This window comes from Dendrobates tinctorius, unplaced genomic scaffold (genome assembly GCF_039654945.1).
Source record: "Dendrobates tinctorius isolate UK_male_01 unplaced genomic scaffold, ASM3965494v1 ptg000309l, whole genome shotgun sequence".
Lineage (NCBI taxonomy): Eukaryota > Metazoa > Chordata > Amphibia > Anura > Dendrobatidae > Dendrobates > Dendrobates tinctorius.
Window position 1 is genome coordinate 2,034,099 of NW_027361976.1, and position 27,941 is coordinate 2,062,039.

Sequence of the window (27,941 nt, forward strand, 5' to 3'; positions counted from 1 at the left end):
AACGTGCAGCCGGATATACCGCCTCCAGTAGGGCGAATTTAAATAATAAAACGTGCAGGCGGATACACCGCCTCCAGCAGGCGAATTTCAAAATTACACGTGAAACTGGATACACCGTCTCCAGCAGAGCGAATTTAAATAATAAGGGGAAACGCCAGGGAAACAATTACAATGGTGGGCCCTGCGATAGGGAACGGTGACGTGGAGACCTCCTGCACTCCCCTGAGCCAGTCTCTACACTCCTAACAGTCCCTATACAGGCTCCGCACCTGTCGCCGAGCTGGAACCTAAGAACCCTAGCTCGTCCTGCACCTATCCCTCACTAGTGAAATGGATGGTGCAGAAACTAATCCCACCACTGCACTGAATCACACAAAAGGAAAGTCACAAAACAGGGGTAACACCACTTAGCTTTGCTCTGTTGCTATTCTCCAAGCAACAGAGTCCACCACCAGAATTCAGTTTCCACCTGAAGCTACTACACCAGAGCTCTGCCTGAGCTTCAAGGAACTCCTCTCAGTTGTTTCTTCCTCCACCAGACTTGGTTGGAATGAGCAATATCACCAACAGTGATTGCAACACCTGACACTCTTTTATAGCTAAGAGCCAGCAATCACACCTACTTTATAATCATGTGCAATAACGCTCACCACCACCGGGGGGCAAACTAGAACAAAAGACACCACTGTGTAATAACCCTAATGGCCATTGGGGGCAAAACCAAACTTAAGCACACAGCTTAAGGAAAAAAATAGGTTACATGTGCTTTTAACTGTCATCATCCAACCTGGATCATGACAATACTGACCTACAAGGCCATCTATAACCTGTCTCCTCCATGTGTCTCTGAACTAATCTTCCGATACCTTCCGTCACGTAATCTCTGGTCCTCCCAAACCTCCTTCTCTCCTCCACACTTATTCGCTCGTCACCCAACCGCCTCCAAGACTTCTCCCGAATATCCCCTATCCTCTGGAATTCTTTACCCCAACATGTCCGACTATCAACCATATTCGGATCCTTCAGACGGAACCTGAAAACCCACCTCTTCAAGAAAGCTTACAGCCTGCAATGACCCCGCTACCTCCTCACCACTATCGAATCAATGGTGCTATATAAATAAATAACAATCTGTCAATTAAAAAACAAAGGATTAACCTGATCGCTAAACGGTGTAGAGAGGAAAAAAAGTCAAAACACAAGAATTACGTTTCTTTTTGGTCGCCGTGACATTGCATTATAATGCATTAGCGGGCGATCAAAAGATCGTATCTGCACCAAAATAGTATCGATAAAAACGTCAGCTCAGCACACAAAAAATAAGCCGTCACCCAGCCCGAGATTGCGAAAAATGGAGATGCTACGGGTATCGGAAAATGGCGCAATATTTTTTTTTTTTTTTTTTTTTTTTTTTTTTTTTACAAACGTTGGGATTTTTTTCACTACTTAGATAAAAAAGAACTTAGACATGTTTGGTGTCTATGAACTCGTAATGACATGGAGAATCATAATGGCAAGTCAGTTCGAGCACTTAGTGAACCTAGTAAAAAAGGAAAACAAAAAACAACTGTGGGATTGCATTTTTTTTGCAATTTCACCGCACTTGGAATTTTTTCTCATTTTCCAGTACCCGATATGTTAAAACCAATGGTGCCATTCAAAAGTACAACCCGAAAAAAAACAAGCCCTCACATGGCCATAGTGATGGAAAAATTAAAAAAGTTATGGCTCTGGGAAGAAGGGTAGCAAAAAAACGCAAAACCAAAAATACTGCTGGGTTAAAAAGAAGGAAAAGTGCTTCAGTGCAGGTGTAGGAGCAATCAGATGCTGTGGTTTTCTGGCTCCTCTCTGTTGCGTTACTCAGTTTCAAGTTAAAAAATCCAGTGAAAGGTTCCTTTTAAGAAAATCTTGTAGCATTTTGATTTGTTCTGAGTTGACATGTCATTGTTTTTGTTTTTAAGACATCGCCGTATGGAGGCTGTTCGTCTGCGTAAGGAGAACCAGATTTACAGTGCCGATGAGAAAAGGGCCCTGGCTTCCTTCAACCAAGAAGAGAGACGCAAGAGAGAAAACAAGATCTTGTCAAGTTTCAGGGAGATGGTGTACAGAAAAACCAAGGGAAAGGAGGACAAATAAGACGACTTTTACAGTATTTTGTTGTACCTGGAGTCAATTTCTGAGCATATCCAGAAGATCTATTTTTTTTTTCTTTTTTTTTTTTGAGGGGTGGGGTAGTTTTGTCTTTTTTCCAATAAGAACGTCTTAAATTCTTTGTATATACCTAGATTCACACATGGCAGAATAATTACAATCTTCTGTCTTCTAGCAAACCTTTTGTTCAGATTTAATATGGGAACCCATGGTCTGTTATGTTTTTAAATAACTTATTAAAAAACTGCAAAATATTTTGTGATCCGATATTTGGGTTTAACTTTATGATTATTGATTATTTTGGATTTCTAGAAGATTTCACAAGTTGAGTGTAGGATCACAGCTCATTCCCACTCTCTGTATATAGCTTTTGATGTCTTATTACTAAAATGTTCCTTGGAGGCAGCTATCTTGAAGACAGACTTTCTTTCTGTCCGTACACTAATGTGTGCATGTTTTATAGCTGCAGGAACACCTGGGACTCAAATGAAGGAGAAAAATTACTGAACTGGTCCAGTCTCCAGGAACTGATGGAATACAACCCTTTCCCCTAGAGAACATGAGGGCTGAATACAGTCCTGTCCATCAGCCTTCCCTATTGGATCCAGCTTGAGGTGTTTTTCTGTTGGAGGATGATGGACAGGTCTGGTCGCACTTTTTTCCACCAAAGGCCATTTAATAGACTGGAAAGCTGAGAAGAAAGGTGCACTAATAAGTGAAACGAGAGCCTTTAATACTTATACATTAGTAAGTGCCACAAAATCATTTCCCAACACATCTTATAAATCTGATAAAATGACAAACCCTTAAAATTAAAAATTTCTTTCTGATTAACTGGTTTTAAAGTCAAGTCTCTGTACACACTACACCTCAGGTATACGTTGAAGGCATACCTGGGGGAGTATACTTCTAATGTAAAGCTCCAATATGTGTCACTTTTTACCCATGCATCTTGTATAGCTTTGCCTTTATTTTAATGTATAAATGTATATATTTTTTTGGTTTCAAAATATTGTAAAAAAAATAAATAGTTTGTCTCCATTTTCTGAAATCCACATTTTCTAACTTATTTTTCCATCGCTGTAGTTATTTTTCTTATTACATATAATGTTTTGATCACTCTTTGCAATTTTGGGGGAAGTGGGATCGCTGCTGTTAGAGGTAGGTGTCGGCTGTATGCCACAGCCAGCACCCCATCCTGTATCCAGAGTGCTTGGCTACTAAACCCCCTTCATACAATCGTAATCATGTCACGTCAGGAAGGGATTTAAAAAAAAAAAAAAAAAACTTTCTTAGCATTTATGGCAAATGTGTTTTATATAATCTACCGTAATTAAAGCAGAACTTAGGTAAAATAAATAGTTTTATGAATATTTTATAGTTCTGCGTTATCATTCATATTTTTAAAGTGATGTTCCAAATAGCCAACATACTACAGAATATACCGTATTGCAGAACAGTTTCAATATCACCCGGCCAATATATTATAAATACTTTAATAATAATGATGGGACACCACAGAAGGCATGACAATACTGCTACAGAAAGTGTGTATTTTATGCACATTTCATGTATGCATTGCAAAGGGTAAAATATGCTCCAACATCCACAGAATAAATTGACATGTAGTGGATTTCAAGGCCAAAGCCATCTATTATGTAAAGTGGGTTACTTTTATTTTTTACATTGTTTTTTTGAGTACTTTATTTTTGACCTGCATTTTTTTTGCATTTTTTTAAAACTGTGGTTTGTCTCTTTTTGGGATGTCATTTTGGACTCCCTCCTTTTGATGTGGGCTCCGGCGGTGAGTCCACATCTTTTCCCGGCACATGTCAGCAGTTTTGAACAGCTGACATGTACCTCTAACAGCCGTGGGTGGAATCGTGATCCACCCGCAGCTGTTAACTAGTTAAATGCTGCTGTCAATCTCTGACAGCAGCATTTCACATGCGCTTCCAGCAAGCGCACAGAAATCCCACCCATCAGTGACCTCTGCCACATGATTGTGGGTCACCGATGGGTTGGCATGACAACCAGAGGTCTCCAGCAGACCTCTATGGTTGTCACTGATGGATTGCTATGAGCGCCACCCAGTGGTCAGCGATCGTAGCAAGTGAGCAATTCTGCTACATACAGGCGATCTGATCATCGCCTGTATGTAGAAGAGCCCATCGGATTATGGCAGCTTCAAGCCATGGAGACTATTGAAGCTTGCAAAATAAAAAAAAAATATTAAATATATAAAAGTTCAAATCGCCCCCCTTTTTGCCCAATTCAATATAAACAATAAAAAAAAAATCAAACATACCCATAATTGGTATCGGCACGTTCAGAATTGCCCGATCTATCAATATAAGAAAATAATTAACCCGATTGCTAAACGGCGTAACAAGAAAAAGTCAAAACACCAGAATTACGTTTTCTTTATCGCCTTATTGGGGGACACAGATTACCATGGTGTATGCTGCTGCTGCTAGGAGGCTGACACTATGCAAAAAAACAAGAAAATTGACTCCTCCCCGGCAGTATACACCCACCGACAGATACCAAGTACCTGAGTTTGTGCTTAGTGTCTGTAGGAGGCGGACTGGGATCTCCCCAGATCCGCATCTAACCATTTTCTTTTAGGTTTTTGTGTGTGTGTATTAATCTTTTCCCATTTATTTTCCAGATTCTACATCGGGAAACGGGGTAAATGTTCACCCTGCTTTCCCATATCATGCGGCTGAGCGAGCAGTGTGGTGTCGCCCACATCGCAACTCTCAGTACCGCAGGCAGGACTTTTTCCATATCACCATTCGGTGCTATGGGCGGACGACAGGTGGCCGGTCCTTGCCAAAACAACGCCTCATCCCTATCCCAGGACAGGGCTGAGAGGAAGACGGTAGTCGCCATCGCTCCCAACAAAAGGACGCCGTCTTCTACGTGACACGGGTAAGAGGACCTCTCCCAGCGGCCTGTCTGCTATGCATGCCCCTGCGGTCATCCTCTTCAGGGACGTCAGGTAAGATCCTAACGATCCCTTTAGCCCCGTATGTTTTCACAAGCAGTGGTTTCAAACTTTGAATTTCCCGCCTCTACTCCCCCACTGCAGCCGCGCGCCTCACTTCGCAGCCGTGCTCCGGTTATACTAGGATCAGGGAAAGAGGCACACAAGGTCTACTAGGACACAGGGGGGTCCTTGTAAGCAGCGGATCAACGCAGCCTCACCTTTTATTATGCCGCGGGCATCTGTATAAGAGCTTGGCGGGGAGGGAGACATGGTTTCGCTTTCAGCGCGCTCCCTCCTCCCTGTTCTGAGCGCGCTCCCTTTTCTCTGGGCGTGAATTTCCACTCTGGGCGCGCTTTTTTCTCGCGCCCATTTCACACAATCACAGCGCTACTTTCTTTTTAAGGACGTCAATCTCCATTTTTACCGCGCCCCTCCTCTGCCATTGCCTAGTCTCGTCACGACGCCAAGTGCCGCCCACCGAGATCACAGCCAGCTTCCTCCTGCAATTTCACTGGCTTCCTGCGCTGCTTGGGGGACACGTCAGGGTCCAGCTCGTCAGAACTTCGGTAGGCTCGGCGCTTAATGGAAAAATTGTCTCTCCTCTGCAGCCCTACTATTTAGTGCAGCCATAGTGCTCAACATACCTATGTTTAACCCTTCAAAGGCGCTATCTTTCAAGCCCACCGTTATCCACTACGCTTGTGCACGCTGTAAAAGGAAGTGGGCGTCAGGTCAGTCGTCTCCCCTCTGCCTGTCCTGCAGCCCTTCTGCTATGTCGGCCTCTCAGGAGCACACCGATTCCCGGGATGAGGGCACTTCCCCTCTCCCAGAGTGGGCCGTTGCAATGTTCTAGTCGGTCTCCGATCTGACTAAAGTCTCTCAGTCCCTGGTCCAGGTCCTAGAATGTTAGCCTCAGCTATCTACAGCCACCTGTGCACCGACCGCCTCTCAAGGTGAGTCATCCGCACCTGACCGCGACCTTCAGAGGGACAGGCCGAGTAGGATTTCTAGGAAGCATGTTCTGTCTGGCTCGTCTTCCAGTTCGATAGGCCCGTCGGCTTCTCCCAGGTGTCCTTCTCCGTCTTCAGAGGACGACCCTAGGTCTGACGACGATCCCCAATCGGGATCTAGTTCAGAAGCAGATAATATATCTAAAACGCGGAATATGGTCGATAGTCTTCTTTCTGCCATCTTCCAAACCTTGGAAATTAAGCAGGACGAACCTCCTCAGGAATGTTCTGTTCCATTTAAACGAGCGAGGCCTCCATCCCGAACCCTTCCAAACCACAAGGAGTTCGATACTACTCTAACCAAACATTGGGAGCACCCTGAACAACGCTTTTCAGGCCGCAGGTACTTAGATGTCCTGTATCCCTTTGATGTCGATCTGCTCACAAAATGGACCAAAGCCCCCGAGGTGGATCCTCCCGTCTCTCGTATAGCCTCTAAGACGGTTCTATCCCTTCTGGACAGGGCATCGCTTAAGGATCCAACAGACAGGAAGATAGAATCTCTGGCTAAGTCTATTTTTGAGGCATCCGGGGCCTCTCTCTGCCCTATTTTCGCTTCCTCCTGGGTGGCAAAAGTCATTGCAGCTTGGGCAAAAACTCTTCGCAGAGGCATCTTAGCGGCAGCTCTCCAGGACGAGCTGGCAGATCTAGCAGATCAAATTAATCATGCGGGTAAATACCTCTCAGCCGCCTCCTTGGATGCGGCTGGGTGCGTAGCAAGGGCTAACAGCAACATAGTAGCCGTACGCCGAGTCATTTGGCTAAAGTCATGGAATGCAGATACCACCTCTAAAAAGTCGCTTACCAATCTGCCTTTCCTTGGTTCTCGGCTCTTTGGAGCCAAGCTAGATCAAATAATTTTGGATGCCACTGGTGGTAAGAGCACTTCTCTTCTTCAGTCTCGGCCAAAACGCTTTTTTAACAGAAAGGGTTTCCGGCAGTTTAGGCCCTTTCCTGCCTTCTCGTCCACAGAAAAATCTACCCAGCAAGGTTCTCCTCCAAGTGACGGGTCACCCCCACCTGGAAGTTTTTCCAGGGTGGGAGGCAGACTTTCCTTTTTCGCGGACGCTTGGCTGTCTGTTGTCGACGATGTTTGGGTCAGGGAAATCATCGCATCCGGATACAAGATCGAATTTGCTTCCCAGCCAAACAGACGTTTTTTTCCTGTCTCGACCCCCAAGACAGCGGTCCCACGTTCCGGGATTCTTTCAAGCCGTCTCCTCCCTTCTTTCCGCTGGAGTGATTGTCCCCGTTCCCTCAGATGAACGGTTTTCAGGGTTCTACTCAAATTTTTTCGTAGTCCTGAAAAAAAACGGGACCCTTCGACCAGTCCTGGACCTCAAGTTGCTCAATCGCCATGTGAAGATTCTCCACTTCAAAATGGAGTCTCTTCGATCAGTGATCGCCTCAATGGAACCCGGAGAATTCCTCTGCTCTGTGGACATACGGGACGCTTATCTTCACATCAGAAATATCTTCGGTTTGCGATTCAGGAAAATCTATCAATTCACGGCTCTTCCCTTTGGCCTAGCCTCTGCTCCCCGTGTTTTCACAAAGGTGATGGTGACTGTCATGGCCATCCTTCGATCCAGGGGGATTCTCATCATCCCTTATCTGGACGATCTCTTGTTCAAAGGCTCGTCCCGTCAAGACTGTCTCCTGAGTCTTCACATAACCCTGGATACCCTCGGCCGTCTCGGATGGTTAGTCAACAAAGAAAAGTCCATTCTCAGACCCACTCAGCGTCTGACCTTCCTAGGCATGGAATTCAACACGAATCTGGCCCGGGTGTTTCTTCCGAGGGAAAGATTTGCATCTCTGTCCAAAGAAATTCGAGCTCTCAAACGGCCGAAGCCCATTCCCCTTCGGCTCTGCATGAAAGTTCTGGGGAAGATGGTGGCTTTCATGGAGGCAGTGCCTTTTGCACAGTTTCATCTTCGCCCCCTTCAGCTGTCCCTTCTCTCAGCTTGGGACAAGACGACGTTGTCCTTAGACCGCCCCATTCTCCTCCCTCTCAGAGTGAGGCATTCCCTGACTTGGTGGGCAATGCCTACGTCAGTCCTCCAGGGGAGGTCCTTCCTCCCGCTCCAGTGGCAAGTCATTACCACCGATGCCAGCCTTCTAGGTTGGGGAGCGGTTTTCCATCAGAGAACGGCCCAAGGACGCTGGATTCCACAGGAAGCTCTGCTCCCTATCAATCTTCTCGAAATCAGAGCAATCTTCCTGGCCCTTCTTCGCTGGCAACCTCTTCTCATCGGCAAGCCGGTCCGCATTCAGTCGGACAACGCCATGGCTGTGGAGTACATAAACCATCATGGCGGCACGCGCAGCAACCAAGTGATGTCAGAAGTGGCCAAGATACTGCGCTGGGCAGAACAGTACGTTCCAGCAATAGCAATCTCCGCTGTTCACATTCCAGGGGTGGAAAACTGGGCAGCCGGCTTTCTGAGTCGCCAAAGCCTAGCGTCAGGCGAATGGTCTCTCCATTCCACAGTCTTCGATCAGATATGCGAGCGCTGGGGTTATCCAGATGTCGACCTCATGGCATCTCGGATGAACCACAAGGTTCCGCGTTTCGTAGCCAGGTCCAGGGACCCTCTAGCCGTCGCTTGCGACGCCCTAGTAATTCCGTGGTCCCAGTTCCAACTCCCTTATCTGTTTCCACCTCTTGCCTTGATCCCAAGAGTGGTCAAGAAGATAAAATCGGAAGGCGTGCCAGTGTTTCTTGTGGCTCCAGACTGGCCAAGAAGGCCTTGGTATGCGGAACTGGTGAACATGCTCGCGAACATCCCCTGGAGGCTTCCAGACCGTCCGGATCTTCTCTCGCAAGGCCCCCTTTACCACGAGACTTCTCGGTTTCTGAATTTAACGGCATGGCCGTTGAGGCCGCAACCTTAAGAGAATCAGGTTTTTTTCCAACCAGATGTTTCAGACGATGGTCAAAGCCAGGAAACCAGCCTCTTCCCGCATCTACCATAGGCATTGGAAGGCCTTTTTCCGTTGGTGCGACGATAAGAGTCTTTCCAATGTGCTTTTCCATTCTCCAGCCTGGCTTAGATTCGAGTCTGTCTCTCAGTACCCTCAAGGGCCAGGTTTCCGCTTTGTTTATCCTTTTTCAAAGGAAGCTCGCTTCTTTACCGCAGGTTAAGACATTTCTCCAAGGAGTCGCTCATGTGGCCCCTCCTCATCATTCACCGATAGAACCGTGGGATCTCAATCTCGTTCTTAGCGCTCTCCAAAAAAAGCGCCGTTTGAGCCCTTCCAGGACATTCCTTTGTTTTTTCTTTCATGGAAGGTAACCTTTCTGATTGCCATAACATCCATCAGAAGAGTTTCTGAATTAGCGGCCCTGTCATGTCGTTCTCCTTAGCTGGTACTCCATCAGGATAAAGTCGTCCTCAGGCCCGTTCCTTCTTTTCTCCCAAAGGTGGTATCCTCCTTCCACATCAACGAGGATATCGTTCTTCCATCATTTTGTCCTGCTCCTTCTCACCCTTTTGAGAAGTCACTCCACAAACTGGACGTTGTTAGAGCCTTGCGTGTTTATCTCGCTAGGACTGCTTCACTTCGTCAATCCGATTCATTGCTGGTCATCTCTGGTCACCGGAAAGGGCTTCCGGCATCCAAATCCACAATCGCTCGCTGGATTCTTTCTACTATTCTGGAAGCATACCGTCGTCAGGAAAAACGGCCGCCTCCGGGAGTGAGAACTCACTCCACCCGGGCGGTGGCAGCTTCGTGGGTCGTTCGACACCAGGCTTCGGCTCTGCAAATTTGCAGGGCCGCGACCTGGTCGTTCTTGCATACGTTTGCGAGGTTCTACAGGGTTCATACCCGGGCTTTGTCTGATGCAGTCGTTGGTAGGAAGGTCCTGCAGGCTGCGGTGGCGCATCGGCCGACCTAAGCCCTTCCTGTTCTTTCGTTCCTTGTTGCTGTTCCCGCCCTTGGGACTGCTTTGGAACGTCCCATGGTAATCTGTGTCCCCCAATAAGGCGATAAAGAAAGATGGATTTTTGGTTCTTACCGTAAAATCTCTTTCTTGGAGCCTTCATTGGGGGACACAGCACCCTCCCTGTTTAAGTTGTACAGTGTTGGGTCCTTGAGTCCCTTGTTGAGTTGGTACATATGTTTATAGTTCCGTGGCTTCTCCTACTGCTTTCTCACCAACTGAGGTACTTGGTATCTGTCGGTGGGTGTATACTGACGGGGAGGAGTCAATTTTCTTGTTTTTTGCATAGTATCAGCCTCCTAGCAGCAGCAGCATACACCATGGTAATCTGTGTCCCCCAATGAAGGCTCCAAGAAAGAGATTTTACGGTAAGAACCAAAAATCCATCTTTTTTGGTCGCCGCAACAGTGCATTAAAATGCAATAATGGCGATCAAAAGATCGTATCTGCACGGAAATGGTATTAAAAAAGTCAGCTCGGTGTGCAAAAAATAAGCCCTCGCCCAACCCGAAATCACGAAAAATGGAGACGCTACAGGTCTCGGAAAATGGCACCTTTTTTTTTTTTTTTTTTTTTTTTTTTTAACAAAACTTTTTTTTTCCACCACTTAGATAAAAAAGAACCTAGACATGTTTGGTGTCTATGAACTCATAATGACCTAGACAATCATAACGGCAGGGCAGTTTTTGCATTTAGTGCAGGGTTCCCCAACTCCAGTCCTCAAGGCCCACCAACAGATCATGTTTTCAGGATTTCCTTTGTGTTGTACAGGTGATGCAATTACCACCTGGGCAATACGAAGGGTACCGTTACACTTAGCGATGCACCAGCGATCCCGACAAATGATATGGATCGCTGGTGCATCGCTAAGTGGTCGCTAGTGAACTGCCACACAGGCAGATCTCAACAGCGACATAGCGGGGGTCACTACTTACCTGTCAGACGCGGTGATCCTGACGTCCACGCGTCGCTCATCGGCGCCGCAGGAAGCGCCCGACGAGAAATGGTCCAGGACGTTCTCGCGCGACCAGCGATGAGCAGTGGGGGAGCCAGTCGGAGGTAAGTATCAAACATAGTGATATCGCTAGCAATATTGCTGCTACGTCACAAAATCGGTGACGTTGCAGCGATATTGCTTGCGATATCGCTATGTGTAACGGGGGCTTAAGGAAATCCTGAAAATATGATCTGTTGGTGGGCCTTGAGGACTGGAGTTGGGGAACCCTGATTTAGTGAACAGGGTAAACAACACAAATGTGGGACTGCACTTTTCTTTTTTTTTTTGCAATTTCACCGCACTTGGAATTTATTTTCCAGTACACGAGATGTTAATGGTGTTGTTCAAAAGTACAACTCGTCACACAATAAACAAGCCCTCACATGGCCATATTTACCAAAAAAAATTGAAAGAAGGGGAGCAAAAAACAAAAATAACTGGGGGCTTAAGGGGTTAAATAAAGCTGATGTGTTTTCAATACTCCCTGGCATGTGGCTTTGACATAACTTTATTGATACACTGTGTGACTTGCATGCATTTTTGGTGAACTTCCATAGCATATGGGTAAGTTACCTGCGGATTTTTCCCATCTATTGCAAGTCTATGGGGAAACTCTGCACATAAAACTCAGTGTGCCCACTAGAGAAATTGACATGTTATAGACTTAAAAAAACGCACCACTGGTCAGTTTATGCAGTGTTAATAAAAACAAAACTATATATGCAGTATATAAAAAAGCAAGATATTTCTATAAATCCCATCCACTTTTCTAGAACTGTAGGACACTTGATTTGGTTTTAGCGCAGTGGAAATACGCATTTTCAAAATCTCATTGTGGGAACTTAGTTTTACTGTTTCAAGCGAGTTTAAAGTCCACACAAGGAACTTACAATCCGTCAGCCAGCATAGACGTTATTACAGTGACTGCCTGACACATTGTTCCGCAGCTGCATCCTTTCTTCAAATATGTTTTCTACAAGTCGTATGCTTTGGCATGAATGTCTTTAAAGGGAACGGTGCAATATTAAAATGTAATGCTGCTCATCATAATCAACTTGCTTTCAATTATGTCCTTCAGCCATTTTTCTCTGAATCGTGTCTGTCCAGGCCTGTAGAAAGTACAAAAGTTAAAGAAAAAAAAAATAATAATAATAATTAGAAAGTTCAATCAGATTGGCACGGAGAAATAAATTGGACGTATATCTGATAATGCTGGAGGTTGGCCTGAAGGGCATTGACACTACAAGATCGAGAACGGGTGTTAAAAAAAAAAAAATTCTCATTTCATTATTATCTTGGCGATCACTCGAACGAGCAAAACGAGACTCGCGCTGCCGACAACTATAGCAACCTACGTGCAATGTGCAATCACAGACAGCTTCTGCTGGCGATTTTCCTGCTTCCGCAAACATCACGTCAACATAGCTTTTTTTTTTTTTTGCTTTCGCTCTGCCCTGCCATCAGGAAGTCATTGCCTGTCAAGCTGATTGACAGCAGGGTCCCAGCTGCCTAACTGCAGGGAGCCGGCTGTCAATCAGCATGATGCCCGCAGTAACTTCCCGGTAACAGAGGAGACATGAAGAAGAGCTGCTCTGTTGACGTGAGATCCAACGAAGCAGAAGAGTCAACGCCTAAGACGGTCGTTGTGTAATACAGGCCGGTAGTTAGCAACTACCAAAGTCCCTGATAACTCTTTTAAGGATTTGAGGCAATTATATCTGCACCAAAAGCGTCTCTTGGCAAAACATTGCGCAAAATTGGCACGTTTTTGCTTGTGTCCCCCCCCCCCCCCCCTCATTTGCATGGGTGAAAACCGCTGATAGAATAACCTGCTGCAGATCTGAACTGCTTGAAATCTGCAATGAGAAAATAAACAGTCTGTTTGAGACTTCATGAATCTAATTCACTTTTGCTGGTATTGTAAAATGCATTTTTCATGGCAAAAACGCAACATGTGAACAAGCCCTTATCCCTCCTACATAGGTAACTTGACAACGGTAGAAAGTGATGTCCCCACACAGTCTGACAACTGATCAATCAGTACTAACAATGCCAGACTCGGTGGGGACACACCCCTTTCACTAGAGGGAATGGTAACACCCATTTGTCAATGTATTCATTAATTTCGAGAAGGAATAACCTAGTAACGGCATAGTGCAGCTATAAGAGAAAATGCTCCAGAATGGTTATGTGATGGAGGGACAAATTACACATGCGTAGAGGAGCCAGAAAGGTACAATTTTTCGGCTTCTACATTACCTGTGAATTAGTTTGTTGGATTCGAAGACAAAGAAAACTTCAACAGGTAAAGTCTGAAAAATAAAAACAAATTCAGATATTAAAGGAAGAAAGAAATCTCCATCCACCTGAGAAAGATACTTATCAGTAAGCTCTGCCTAGTGTTCTGTTTCCTACACCAGAACTGGGTGCTGCCGAAATACAAGATTTTAGTAAATCTCCACGTGTGTACTTGTATGAACTCAGTGTGTTCTGACCCCATAGCTGCATTCATAGTCACAGGCTATTACCTGCAGATTAATAGCGTTCTGAACCTGCCATGCGCCTGCACTTAGAGGGTCGCTGCCGGGAGGAAATGAACTTTATCCCCCCTGGAAGTGTTCGACATTCAGTCATGGGGCAGCACTGGCATGGGTTCAGTCACTGCTCTGTGTATAGAGAGCAGTGGCGTAAACTGCGCCCCTGGCCCTGACTGATAGCCAGCACTAATGCTGAGCTGCTGTCAGTCAATGCAGGGAGCACGGTTACAGCCTCTCTATACTCGGTGATTATGCGTTACTATGAAAACCGGGGACTTGCTGAAGACACCTGCCGTAATCCTCTCGGTCCTCCTCTGAAGCTCGGACATAGGCTGAGCTCCATAGGAGACAGAGATTTTTACTACACTGCTCAAAAAAATAAAGGGAACACTTAAACAACAGAATATAGCTCCAAGTAAATTAAACTTCTGTGAAATCAAACAGTCCCCGTAGGAAGCAACACTGATTGACAATCAATTTCACATGCTGTTGTGCAAATGGAATAGACAGCAGATGGAAATTATTGGCAATTATCAAGACACCCTCAACAAAGGAGTGGTTCTGCAGGTGGGGACCACAGACCACATCTCAGTACCAATGCTTTCAGGCTGATGTTTTGGTGACTTTTGAATGTTGGTTGTGCTTTCACACTCGTGGTAGCATGAGATGTACTCTACAACCCACACAAGTGGCTCAGGTAGTGCAGCACATCCACGATGGCATTTCAATGCGAGCTGTGGCAAGAAGGTTTGCTGTGTCTGTCAGCGTAGTATCCAGAGGCTGGACGCGCTACCAGGAGACGTGGAGGGGGCCGTAGGAGGGCAACAACCCAGCAGCAGGACCACTACCTCCGCCTTTGTGCAAGGAGGAACAGGAGGAGCACTGCCAGAGCCCTGCAAAATGATCTCCAGCAGGCCACAAATGTGCATGTGTCTGCACAAATGGTTAGAAACCGACTCCATGAGGATGGTCTGAGGGCCCGACGTCCACAAATGGTGGTTGTGTTCACAGCCCAACACCGTGCAGGACGCTTGGCATTTGCCACAGAACACCAGAATTGGCAAATTCGCCACTGGTGCCCTGTGCTCTTCACAGATGAAAGCAGGTTCACACTGAGCACAAGTGACAGAGTCTGGAAACGCTGTGGAGAGCGATCTGCTGCCTGCAACATCCTTCAGCATGACTGGTGTGGTAGTGGGTCAGTAATGGTGTGGGGTGGCATTTCTTTGGAGGGCTGTACGGTGTTGGGCTGTGAGCAGAACCCCCATCTGTGGACGTGAGGTACTCAGACCATCCTCATGGAGTCATTTTCTAACCGTTTGTGCAGACACATGCACATTTGTGACCTGCTGGAGGTTATTTTGCAGGGCTCTGGCAGTGCTTCTCCTGATCCTCCTTGCATAAAGGCGAAGGTAGGGGTCCTGCTGCTAGGTTGTTGCCCCCCTATGGCCCCCTCCACATCTCCTGGTGTACTGGCCTGTCTCCTGGTAGCGCCTCCAGCCTCTGGACACTACGCTGGCAGACACAGCAAACCTTCTTGCCACAGCTCACATTGATGTGCCATCCTGGATGAGCTGCACTACCTGAGCCACTTGTGTGGGCAGTAGAGTCCATCTCATGGTACCACGAGTTTGAAAGCACAACCAACATTCAAAAGTGACCAAAACATCAGCCAGAAAGCATTGGTACTGAGATGTGTTCTGTGGTCCCCACCTGCAGAACCACTCCTTTATTGAGGGTGTCTTGATAATGGCCAATAATTTCCATCTGTTGTCTATTCCATTTGCACAACAGCATGTGAAATTGATTGTCACTCAGTTTTGCTTCCTAAGTGGACTGTTTGATTTCAGAGAAGTTTTATTTACTTGGAGTTATATTCTGCTGTGTTCCCTTTATTTTTTTGAGCAGTGTATATATATCAGTATATATTTTATATGACCAAAGGTTCAAGTCCATTAATATGACTACAAAATAATGTAAAAAAAAAGTTGGTTTGTTTTTTATTGTAAAAAATATTCACCTAGCAAAAAAAACAAGCCTTCACTCAGCCCCATCAACAGAAAGATAAAATATAACAGGTCTCAGAAAATGGCGAAACATCCACCTCCCCCCTAATTTTTTTTTACAATATTCTGAATTCTTTTTTATCACACAAATAAAAAAAAATGCTGCATGTTTAGTATTGTCATAATCGGACTGACCAGATCAATTATGTTTCAAGGTAATTTTTCCTGCACAATGAATGTTGTAAAGTAGAAAAAAAAACAATGCCAGAATTGCATTTTTGCCTTTTCTTCCCTCTTGAAATTTTTTTTCAGATTTAGTAAAATATACTATATTCTCGTGCACACATTTTAACAGGTCTAATTCAAGCTTAAAAGTTTATGGAACGCAGTTTACAGCCCACGAGAACCAAGAAATACACGGGAATATGATTTTCCAAGACTCTCCAAAGAAAATCTGGGGTGTCAGTTTATTTATAGCCTTTATGAATATAAGTGTACTTATATAGAGCATGAAAACTTAATTATGTTTCTAGTAGGCTGTCATGTTGGTGTCAGGAAATCCACAGGCAGTCCAGTGCATTGCGTTCTGTGATCGGACCGAGAGCTACAGACGTTTGCATAACACCTTACTCTAAGGCTAGCTTCAGACTAGCGCATTTTACATGCAGCGCACGGCGCCGCTAAGCCCTGCCCCCTGCCCACCCCGTCCGGTCATTTCATCCTACTATCGGACACGGCTGCATGTGATCTGCGCACCCTATCTTTAGCATAGGGTGCACAGACCTTGCGCTGGCCGTGCGCTAGTAGGATTTTTGCGTGCGCTGCGCACTTTTGAAGGTGCGCCGAGCGCACCAAAATGCAACATGGTGCGTTCGGCCCACACCGGTGCAACTTCAAAAGGCGCAAAAATCCTACTAGCGCACGGCCAGTGCGCGGTCTGCGCACCCTATGCTAAAGATAGGGTGCGCAGATCGCATGCAGCCGTGTGCGATAGTAGGAGGAAATGACCGGACGGGGCGGGCAGGGGGCGGGGCCGTGCGCTGCATGTAAAATGTGCACGTCTGAAGCCAGCCTTACACACACAAACTATATGAGTTTAATGCAATTTCCAGATAAACAAAGATATATAATCTACTAACAATGACAACAAGCAAAAATCAGCTCCGGGCTGAGTCTAGGGCATCAATGCTGCACTGTATGAATAGCGCCTTGTAGTTGGCGCTGTAATTCACTTTTCAGTCAATGTCGTCCCCCTTGATTTACTGTGACCTGTGTAAAATTCTTTGGCTTTTGTAGCCTTGCCCCTGGATGCCTCCATTTCTATAGTTCATCATGTATATGTTCTTTTGACATTTTTCAGCTTTTACTACAACTATATGTGGATCAGTTGTAGAATCATACTTACTGAAGGTTTAATTTTGGAGATTTTTACGGTAAAGTAGACACAGGCAGTCGCCCTGGGAATTGGCTTCCTACAGGTTGGGATACTCCATCTCATCCTATAATGGAAGAGTTTATTGAACTCGGTCTCTTCTTCTCTCAGGAAATCTGTACAGTACAGCCAACTCTCATGGAATTCCCATGTCTGTTCACAACAAATAAGATTATTTTATTGTCTATTTTTGCATGTAAGATAAAAATTGTAACTGTTGAATAAGGGGTTCGTACGAAATATATAAGTTATCACCTATTAATAGCATAGGATAGGGGAAAACCTACTAATTGCTGGTGCACTTACTACTGGGATCCCCACCAATCTCCAGAATGGGGCTCTCCAAACCCATGTCTGAATGGCGCTGATGTCAAGCATCTCTATCGGAACACCAGAGATGGCCGAGTATTGGGCTCGGCAATTTCCCATACAGAATGAATGGAGCGGAGTTGTGCACGATAGACCTCTGCTTGGACCTATGAATTTAGTTTCTTGGGTTTATGCTATACTATCCAATGGATGGGGTAAATGTAAGCTGAAAGGGTAAAGGCCAACATATATCTAATATATAAAGCTCAAGTGTGTGTGTGTGTGTGTATGTATGTATGTATGTGTGTGTATGTATGTCCGGGATTGGCATCCGCACCGTCGCAGCTACAGCCACAAAATTTGGCACAGTCACACGTCTGGACCCTGAGAGTGTCCTAGGCTATGTTGTGAGGCGAAATTTTAACCCTGCGCGTTCCAATTCGCCAAACAATTTTGCCCCTATCTATATAATGGGGAAAAAAGTGTGTGCGTATCAAGCCCCGCTCCTCATTATGATATCATAATGGTTGCCATGGCGACGCTGATGTCATCATAAGTTGCAAGCCCCGTCGCCCACTATGATGTCATAATGGTTGACTATGGGATGGAGGATGTGTGATGGGTATATGGGCACTGGACTATGGTTTGGAGGATATGTGTGATGGGTATATGGGCACGGGACTATGGGATGGCGGATATGTATGATGGGTATATGGGCACGGGACTATGGGATGGAGGATGTGTATGATGGGTATATGGGCACTGGACTATGGGATGGAGGATGTGTGATGGGTATATGGGCACTGGACTATGGGATGGAGGATATGTATGATGGGTATATGGGCACTGGACTATGGGATGGAGGATGTGTGATGGGTATATGGGCACTGGACTATGGGATGGAGGATATGTATGACGGGTATATGGGCACGGGACTATGGGATGGCGGATATGTATGATGGGTATATGGGCATGGGACTATGAGATGAAGGATGTGTGATGGGTATATGGCCACTCGACTATGGGATGGCGAATATGTATGATGGGTATATGGGCACGGGACTATGGGATTGAGGATATGTATGATGGGTATATGGGCAAGGGACTATGGGATGGAGGATATGTATGATGGGTATATGGGCATGGGACTATGAGATGAAGGATGTGTGATGGGTATATGGGCACTCGACTATGGGATGGCGAATATGTATGATGGGTATATGGGCATGGGACTATGGGATGGAGGATGTGTGATGGGTATATGGGCATGGGACTATGGGATGGAGGATGTGCGATGGGTATATGGGCACTCGACTATGGGATGGAGGATATGTATGATGGGTATATGGGCACGGGACTATGGGATGGAGGATATGTAAGATGGGTATATGGGCACTGGACTATGGGATGGAGGATATGTATGACGGGTATATGGGCACGGGACTATGGGATGGCGGATATGTATGATGGGTATATGGGCATGGGACTATGAGATGAAGGATGTGTGATGGGTATATGGGCACTCGACTATGGGATGGCGAATATGTATGATGGGTATATGGGCACGGGACTATGGGATTGAGGATATGTATGATGGGTATATGGGCAAGGGACTATGGGATGGAGGATATGTATGATGGGTATATGGGCATGGGACTATGAGATGAAGGATGTGTGATGGGTATATGGGCACTCGACTGTGGGATGGCGAATATGTATGATGGGTATATGGGCACGGGACTATGGGATTGAGGATATGTATGATGGGTATATGGGCAAGGGACTATGGGATGGAGGATATGTATGATGGGTATATGGGCATGGGACTATGAGATGAAGGATGTGTGATGGGTATATGGGCACTCGACTATGGGATGGCGAATATGTATGATGGGTATATGGGCATGGGACTATGGGATGGAGGATGTGTGATGGGTATATGGGCATGGGACTATGGGATGGAGGATGTGCGATGGGTATATGGGCACTCGACTATGGGATGGAGGATATGTATGATGGGTATATGGGCACGGGACTATGGGATGGAGGATATGTAAGATGGGTATATGGGCACGGGACTATGGGATGGAGGATAATTATAATTTGCTATAACTAACCACAGTTAGTTACTATGCCCGGGCAGCGACCGGCTCTTCAGCTAGTAATAAATAAAAGTCAGCCTAATGAGTATGTTGACCTTAAAGGGGTTGTCCAATACTCGAAGAGCCCCCTCTCAATTACTATGTTACACCCTTGTAAAATAGAAACACCAATACTCACCTGCCGTTCAAGCGGTATTGGCACTGGCTCTCTCGGATCTAACATGACATTGTTATGTCACGCGAACCCTGCTGCCAATCAGCACTGGCATCACTCTCCTCATTTTCCGACAAATCACATACGTCCGGAGAAAGTGAGAGCTGCTGCTGCTATCTCACTTGCCCCCAATGTCACGGGAGAGCCAATACCAACACCGCTGGAACAGCATCTGCACCACAGGTGAGTATAGGTGCTATCATTTTACAAGGTGGAAACATAGGGATTCAGAAAGGTTGTCCAACTAGTGGACAACCCCTTTAAGGGCAGATCATTTGGTTTTGATGCAGTCAAAACATTACCAAAGCCAACTTGCGGTTAACATAAACCATTATGCTTTCAAAGAATGTTTTCTGATTGGGGGTTGTTTAGCAGGGTCATTACCACCAATGTTCCACATGAATTAAATTAACTTATGAAATTTTGGTCATGCAATCACAAACTGCAGAGTGAGAGCAAGATGTGTAATGTAAAAAGCCCTGAAGTTTTAGCCTGCACAGAAATGTGACAATACAAGGGTCACACAGCTATAAGGACTCGGAATGGATTATGGCAAGCACTGGTGAACCATCTTATTCCAATATGTTGGTGTCAAAAGTTCCAACTGTGACTCCAGCTTCCTGGTGGGGGCAAGGATGTCATACATGCCTGCCTGCCTTTGTGTTATAAACTATACTTTACACATTTCCATCAATTTTGCAAAATAAAAAAACAGCCACGACTTAAAGGGAATCTGTCACCCCATTTTTGGCCTATAAGCTGCAGCCACCGCCATCAGGGGCTTATCTACAGCATTCTGTAAAGCCCCCGTTACACACTGTGATATCGCTAGCAATATCGCTGTAAAGTCACCGATTTTGTGATGTTGCAGCGATATTACTAGCGATATCGCTGCATGTGATACTTACCTCCAACCGGCTCCCCCGCTGATTATCGCTGATCGCGCGAGAAGCTGCTGGACCATTTCTCGTCGTCAGCTTCCTGCGGCGCTTCCTGCTGTGACGACGAGCGACGCGTGGAGCCGGGCGGGAGGACGCAGGATCGCCGCGTCTGACAGGTATGTAGCGACCCCCCGTCCCCAGCGATGTCGCTGGTGAGATCTGCCTGTGTGGCAGCTCACTAGCGACCACCCAGCGATTCACCAGCGATCCTGACAGCGTCATATCGCTGGTCGGGATCGCTGGTGAGTCGCTAGGTGTAACGGTACCCTAATGCTGTAGATAAGCCCCCGATGTAACCTGAAAGATAAGAAAAATGAGTTAGATTACTCACCCGGGGATCAAGTCCAGTCCGATGGGTGTCTCGGTCCGGTCCGGCGCCTCCCATCTTCTAGAGATGACGTCCTCCTTCTTACTTCTGCTGCGGCTCCTGCGCAGGCGTACTTTCTCTGCCCTGTTGAGGGCACAGTAAAGTACTGCAGTGCGCAGGCATCAGACCTCTCTGACCTTTCCTGGCCCCGCTCCCCGGTGAGTATAATCTAACTTGTTTTTCTTATCTTTCAAGTTACATCGGGGGGGGGGGGGGGGGGGGGGCTTATCTACAGCATTATAGAATACTGTAGATAAGCCCCTGATGGCGGTGGCCGCAGCTTATAGGCCGAAAATGGGGTGACAGATTCCCTTTAAATAAACCTTCCATGCATCATGCTCAAAGAAGCACTGCTCCCATCAAAATTGTTATCCTTTTAATATATTGCAATCATCATCTTCATTTCCATTAGGCCTCATGATATCACGTGATTTAAGACTGACTAGCTGAATCCTTCTAAGCTCTAGGTAGGAACAGGAGGTCAATTTTCCATGCATGAATCATAAGTGGCTGCAAAAGTCCCTTGCAGGGAGGAGGAAGAGCAGGGTCAGGAGTTGAAGAGGGGGATGATAAATGCAGGGACAAGAGACTTCCTATTTCTACACAGGACAGAGGAAAGAGAAGAATTAGGTGGGTAGAAAGGCAAAATGAGCAATTGTATGTACACAGTGCTATATAATATGATGATTGCAATATATTAAGAGGATAATCCTTTGATGGGAGGAGGGGTGCTTCTTTAATATGTGCTTCAATCTTACTGAGACGTATTCTTCAATTTGTTTCTTTCCCAGCTCCACAGTGAAATCCTGACAGGAGATCCATGGTATGTTCTTCACTTCATGCTCCTGCTCTAGAACAAGACATTATATATTACTGTACTGAGCTGTAGACGCCTGTCCGGCAGGTGAAATAAGCAGGTCCATTGTACCTGTAACTGACTCCTCTCCTTGCGGGATTTGTAGGCTTCTCAGGCTCTCCTGGGCATTTCTCATGGCAGCTTCTACCAGCTCACAAGCTTTTGCTTTGAGTGCTGCAATGTACAGTTCCTCAGAGTCCATTTTACCCTGCTATAAAAAATAGACATTTTTATATTATGAAATCTCCTTTTCTCACTTATTCCTTTCTTGACTTGGTTATCATGTATTACTGCTGTTTCACCTATTACTTATCTTAGTGAGACCATCAGCTCTCATTACAGAGATCCAGGTATTTTTGTTTTTTTTACAGATTCCACCGCACTTTATAGACATCACTGTCCCCGATGGGGCTCACAATCTATATTCCCTATCAGTATGTCTTTGGAGTGTGGGAGGAAACCCACGAAAACATGGGGAGAACATACAAACTCCTTGCAGATGCTGTCCTTGGTGGGATTTGAACCCAGAACCCCAGTGCTACAATGCTAATCACTGAGCCACTGTACTAACCATTGAGCCTCCATGCTGCCCAACAATGTATTGAGACTTCAGGAGGGAAAAAATGTGCAAAGTAACTCATGTGAGCCAAGTCAGAGACCCATCTGTTACATATGAAACATGATCTCATTTCTATTAGTCTGTGTATTGTAGGTAGCAGGGCAGAGATGGAAAATAGGGTGCCACAGTGAGAGAATCCCCTCTCCTAGTGCTGGCTGGAAAACACCTTTGAAGCATTCCCTCAGTTTCAGGATACTAGGACTAAAGTAATAGAAATGTGAGAAATTTCCCAAAATATTAATATCTGTTTATCAGCATAATAAAACAATTTTGCGAGTTATTTTATCATTGTACATTTACCATGATTTCAGCATCTGTCTCGTCCACTGTTCTTCCCAATTTGGTGTTACATTGCTACATTGCATTGCAGGGCAAGTAAGCCTCCTCGCCTTGGCAAGCCAGAGCTGGCATGTCACTCTCCACAAGGAGAAACATTACCCCTTAGGGTGTGTGCACACGCTGCGGATTAGGTGCGGATTCATCCGCGCGGATTTTGTAAAATCCGCAGGTGAAACCGCAGGTCAAAAGACCTGCGGTTTTACCTGCGGATTGCTCTGCGGTTTTGCCCTGCGGTTTTTCATCTCCTCAATGGAGGAGATGGCAAACCGCAGGGGAATCCGCAGAAAGAATTGACATGTCAATTCTTTCTGCGGATTGAAAACCGCAGATAATCCGCGCGGAAAATTCCGCACCGTCTGCATTGCGGTTTTTGATTCCCATAGGGAATCATGGTACTGTACACCAAAACCGCTGCGGAACAGCGGCAAAATCCGCAGCGTGTGCACACAGCCTTAGACCCCAGTCCAGAGCCTCTCACCTAGCCAAATCAGGTCTCGTACTTTGCACTGACGAGAGCCAATAGTCCGAAACACCGTTGCTTTTATCCTACGTCATATACAAGACTCGTTAAAGGGTTGATTGTGATTTGTAGGATCGCTACTACCAACAGGTGGCGCTATAGCGTTCAAGTCCTCTTTCTGAAGAGGCAATTTGCACGCAGCTACATGGGCAGGAACACCGGCTGGGCTACCAAACATCGTAGTATGCCACTGCTACATCGCAGCATAGTGCGGGTGCATGGGATCACATTACAACCAGCAACCTAACGTGACAAGTAAGAAAAAATAGGACTCTTTGCTACTTGTTTGGGGCAGGACCTTGCGTGTGGCAATGCAATTCCATTCGCCTGCGCTACACTGCGATGTAGCAGCAGCTTACAGCGATTTTTTGACCCCACGACCTGCGTCTCCAAGTCGCTGTGTAGCCCCAGCCTAAGGCTAGGCTCGCCAGACCGTATTTGTTCTCATCTGAGCAAATTGGTCTGATTACGCTAATCACTGTTTGATCAGAGTGTGATCCGATTTTCTCGGATGAGGAGATGAATAACAAAATATTCCTCCATCTCCATTCTGCCAGTTCGTAAAAATTGGACTGCGCTGTCATCCGAGTGCAGTCTTATATTTCTACCACCATCATTTCTATTTCCTTTTGTCTCCGCAGACCGCTGTCATTTAAGACTACTGTCCAGATACAGATGTAGCAGAGCTGAATTCTTCATCTTTGTGATTGTGAATGATAAAAGCACGGATGACACATTGGCATATCACACAGAGGGGTGTACCGTGATGACATCAGCTCTGCTACATCGTGTTACACAGGGAGCGAACAAGCACTTACAATAAAAGGACTACCTACCTGATTAGCCTCCTGCTTGCTGGGAGCCGTGTGGCATATGGCACAGCTTGTGCTGAGCACAGAGAAGTGTTTGAATACAGATGTAGCTATGGAGATGTGTGCAGAAACCAATGGCAGGCGGACTGCAGTCTCCAATGCCTGGAGCGGTCACTCACAGGGTTTGGCCTGCTGCATGCTGACATCACCCAGCGTCCTCCTCCAGAAGACGACACACATACATCTAGCACCTGTCATATCTACCATTCCTGGCAGAGCTGGGGAACACATGTCAGTGCCATGCCACACGAGTAGGGCAGAAAAGAATGTTGGATTGCTGCATCACAAAGTAGTAATACGTCCTAAAGAAAACAACTGTGTGACTTGGGCAACTAACCTGTGAGGGCCTTAGATGGTCGAAGTGCTGGATTTTATCTTTCCCTTTATTTGGTCTGGAGGGAAAGTGGAATTATCATAAGGTATAATGGCCCTCAATGGGTGAGGTCATAAAAGAGCCTGACTGTAATCCCTCCAGTGATGTAGGTAGGACCCAGGATCTGACAGGTCTCCATTCCCAGCTGTCTCATATGCAGACAAGAGAAGGAAATGTCTCTGCACGCTGGAATTATTTCTAAGGGCTCATACCCATTTGCGAGAAAAACGGACGAGTGCATTCCCATTGAATAGGTGACATCTCATTTGCGATTTTTTTTTCTCAGCTGAAATCGGACTGAGAAAAATAATCGCAGCATGCTGCTTATCTCGGACGAGACTCGTCAATGCAAGTCAATGGGTGCGAGAAAAAAATTGCACAGCACACGCACCGTGCGAGTGCTGTCCGGTTTCTACGCACTGGTGTCCTTTAAAAAGCCGGTTATTCATGTGCAGTATACGGTAAAATCACACTGACAGCTTAGAATAGAAAAGATAGAATAAATATATACACATAGAATGCTTATATACATACATGTCAGGGACACACACACATATATATGTATTTATATTACATAGATAGGTAGATAGATGAAAAGCCGGTAATTCATATGCTGTGTACAGTAAAATCACACTGACGGGTTACATAGTTATTATTAAGGTTGAAGGAAGACTTTAAGTCTATCTAGTTCAACCCATATCCTGTCCTAACATGTTGATCCAGAGGAAGGCAAAAAACCCATGTGGCAATCAGTAAGTTTCACATTGGCAGGGCCGGCGTTATGGGCAGGCAGACCAGGCAGCTGCCTAGGGCCCCCGCTCCTCCAGGGGCCCCCAGCCAGCGGCACATCACACAGCCACTATGGGGCCCCTGTGAGGCAGGAGGGACCGCCTGCCCCCAGCGCCGACTCCCGCCGCCGCACTGTCTGAAGGAGGCAGTGATGGGGGAGAGAGCGTCAGCTGACGCTCCCTCTCCCATCATTCCCCGCTCTGCCTCTGACACAGCGGGGGCGCAATGACGTCATCGCGCTCTCACTGTGTGCAGGAGGAGACAGGAGCAGCCAGCAGCGCGGGCATGAGGAGAAGGTGAGGAGTGTTGTGTTTTGTTTTTTTTTGTTTTTTGTTTTTTTTTTAAATCAGTGCGAGTACTAGACTGTGGGGCCACTTTGGGGGGACTATATACCATGCTGGGGGGGAGCTATATACCATGCTGGGGGGCTATATACCATGCTGGGAGGGCCATATACCATGCTGGGCTGTATTATACCTTGCTGGGGGGACTATATGTATACCATGCTCGGCTGTATCATACCATGCTGGGGGGCTATATACCATGCTCGGCTGTATTATACCATGCTGGGGGGGCTATATACCATGCTGGGCTGTATTATACCATGCTGGGGGGGCTATATACCATGATGGGCTGTATTATACCAGGCTGGGGGGGCTATATACAATGCTGGGCTGTATTATACCGTGCTGGGGGCTATATACCATGCTGGGCTGTATTATACCATTCTGGGGGGGGCTATATACCATGCTGGGCTGTATTATACCGTGCTGGGCTGTATTATACCATTCTGGGGGGCTATATACCATGCTGGGCTGCATTATACCGTGCTGGGCTGTATTATACCATTCTGGGGGGCTATATACCATGCTGGGCTGTATTATACCATTTTGGGGGGGGCTATATACCATGCTGGGCTGTATTATACCATTCTGGGGGGCTATATACCATGCTGGGCTGTATTATACCATTTTGGGGGGGCTATATACCATGCTGGGCTGTATTATACCATTTTGGGGGGGGGCTATATACCATGCTGGGCTGTATTACACCATTCTGGGGGGGCTATATACCATGCTCGGCTGTATCATACCATGCTCGGCTGTATTATACCATGCTGGGGGGGCTATATACCATACTGGGCTGTATTATACCAGGTTGGGGGGGCTATATACAATGCTGGGCTATATTATACCATGCTGGGCTGTATTATACCATTCTGGGGGGCTATATACCATGCAGGGCTGTATTATACCATTCTGGGGGGGCTATATACCATGCAGGGCTGTATTATACTATGCTGGGGGGCTATATACCATGCTGGGCTGTATTATACCGTCCTGGGCTGTATTATACCATTCTGGGGGCTATATACCATGCAGGGCTGTATTATACCATTCTGGGGGGCTATATACCATGCAGGGCTGTATTATACTATGCTGGGGGGGCTATATACCATGCTAGGCGGTATTATACCGTCCTGGGCTGTATTATACCATTTTGGGGGGGCTATATACCATGCTGGGCTGTATTATACCATTCTGTGGGGGGATATATACCATGCTAGGCTGTATTATACCATGCTGGCCTGTATTACACCATTCTGGGGGGTGCTATATACCGTGCTGGGCTGTATCATACCATGCTGAGGGGCTATATGTCATGCTGGGCTGTATTATACCGTGCTGGGCTGTATCATACCGTGCTGGGGGGCTATATGCCATGCCGGGCTGTATTATACCGTGCTGGGCTGTATCATACCGTGCTGAGGGGCTATATACCATGCTGGGCTGTATTATACCATTTTGGGGGGGCTATATACCTTGCTGGGCTGTATTATACCATGCTGGGCTGTATAATACCATTCTGGGGGGGCTATATACCATGCTGGGCTGTATTATACCATTTTGGGGGGGCTATATACCATGCTGGGCTGTATTATACCATGCTGGCCTGTATTACACCATTCTGGGGGGGGGGCTATATACAGTACCATGCTGGGCTATATTATACCATACTGGGCTGTATTATTCCATTCTGGGGTGCTATATATCATGCTGGGCTGTATTATACCATGCTGGGGGGATATATACCATGCTGGGCTGTATTATACCATACTGGGCTGTATTATTCCATTCTGGGGTGCTATATACCATGCTGGGCTGTATTATACCATGCTGGGCTGTATTATACCATGCTGGGCGGGCTATATTATACAATGCTGGGCTGTATTATACAGCCCAGCATGGTATACAGCCTGTATACCATGGTGGGCTGTATACCATGGTGGGCTGGGCTGTATACTATGCGGTGTGTTATATACCATGTAGGGTACATTTTACACTATATTCTATAGGGGGAGGCTGTGTTAAATAATATGAAGGGCTACATTATATTCTATGGGGAGGTGGGCTGTATTATATTCTATGGGGGACGCTGTATTATAGTTATTATATGAGGAGGGCTACATTGTATTCTATGGAGGGGCTACATTATACTATATAAGGGGCTTCATTATATCCCATGAGGGGGTTGCCATATATTCTATGGAGGGGCTGCATTATAC

The 27,941-nt window shown here is 46.2% G+C and overlaps 2 protein-coding genes across 2 annotated transcripts in view; one reads left to right on the forward strand and one right to left on the reverse strand.

Annotated features, from left to right (window-relative positions):
• The window catches only part of NKAP (NFKB activating protein), a 53,664-nt gene extending 50,462 nt beyond the window's left edge, over nt 1–3,202 (forward strand). Inside the window, exon 9 of the mRNA XM_073560943.1 lies at nt 1,962–3,202. Coding sequence (XP_073417044.1) covers nt 1,962–2,136 — 175 coding nt within the window. The 3' untranslated portion in view covers nt 2,137–3,202. The remainder of the gene's footprint in view (nt 1–1,961) is intronic.
• AKAP14 (A-kinase anchoring protein 14) lies at nt 2,864–24,373 on the reverse strand. Its single transcript, XM_073560945.1, has 6 exons — nt 24,178–24,373; nt 21,936–22,074; nt 21,766–21,857; nt 17,048–17,227; nt 13,359–13,411; nt 2,864–12,208 (listed from the first exon to the last, which is right to left on the reverse strand). Exons 2-6 carry the CDS (start codon nt 22,063–22,065, stop codon nt 12,124–12,126), a joined length of 540 nt encoding a protein of 179 aa, XP_073417046.1. The 5' UTR covers nt 22,066–22,074; nt 24,178–24,373; the 3' UTR covers nt 2,864–12,123.
• Nucleotides 24,374–27,941: the final 3,568 nt, after the last annotated feature.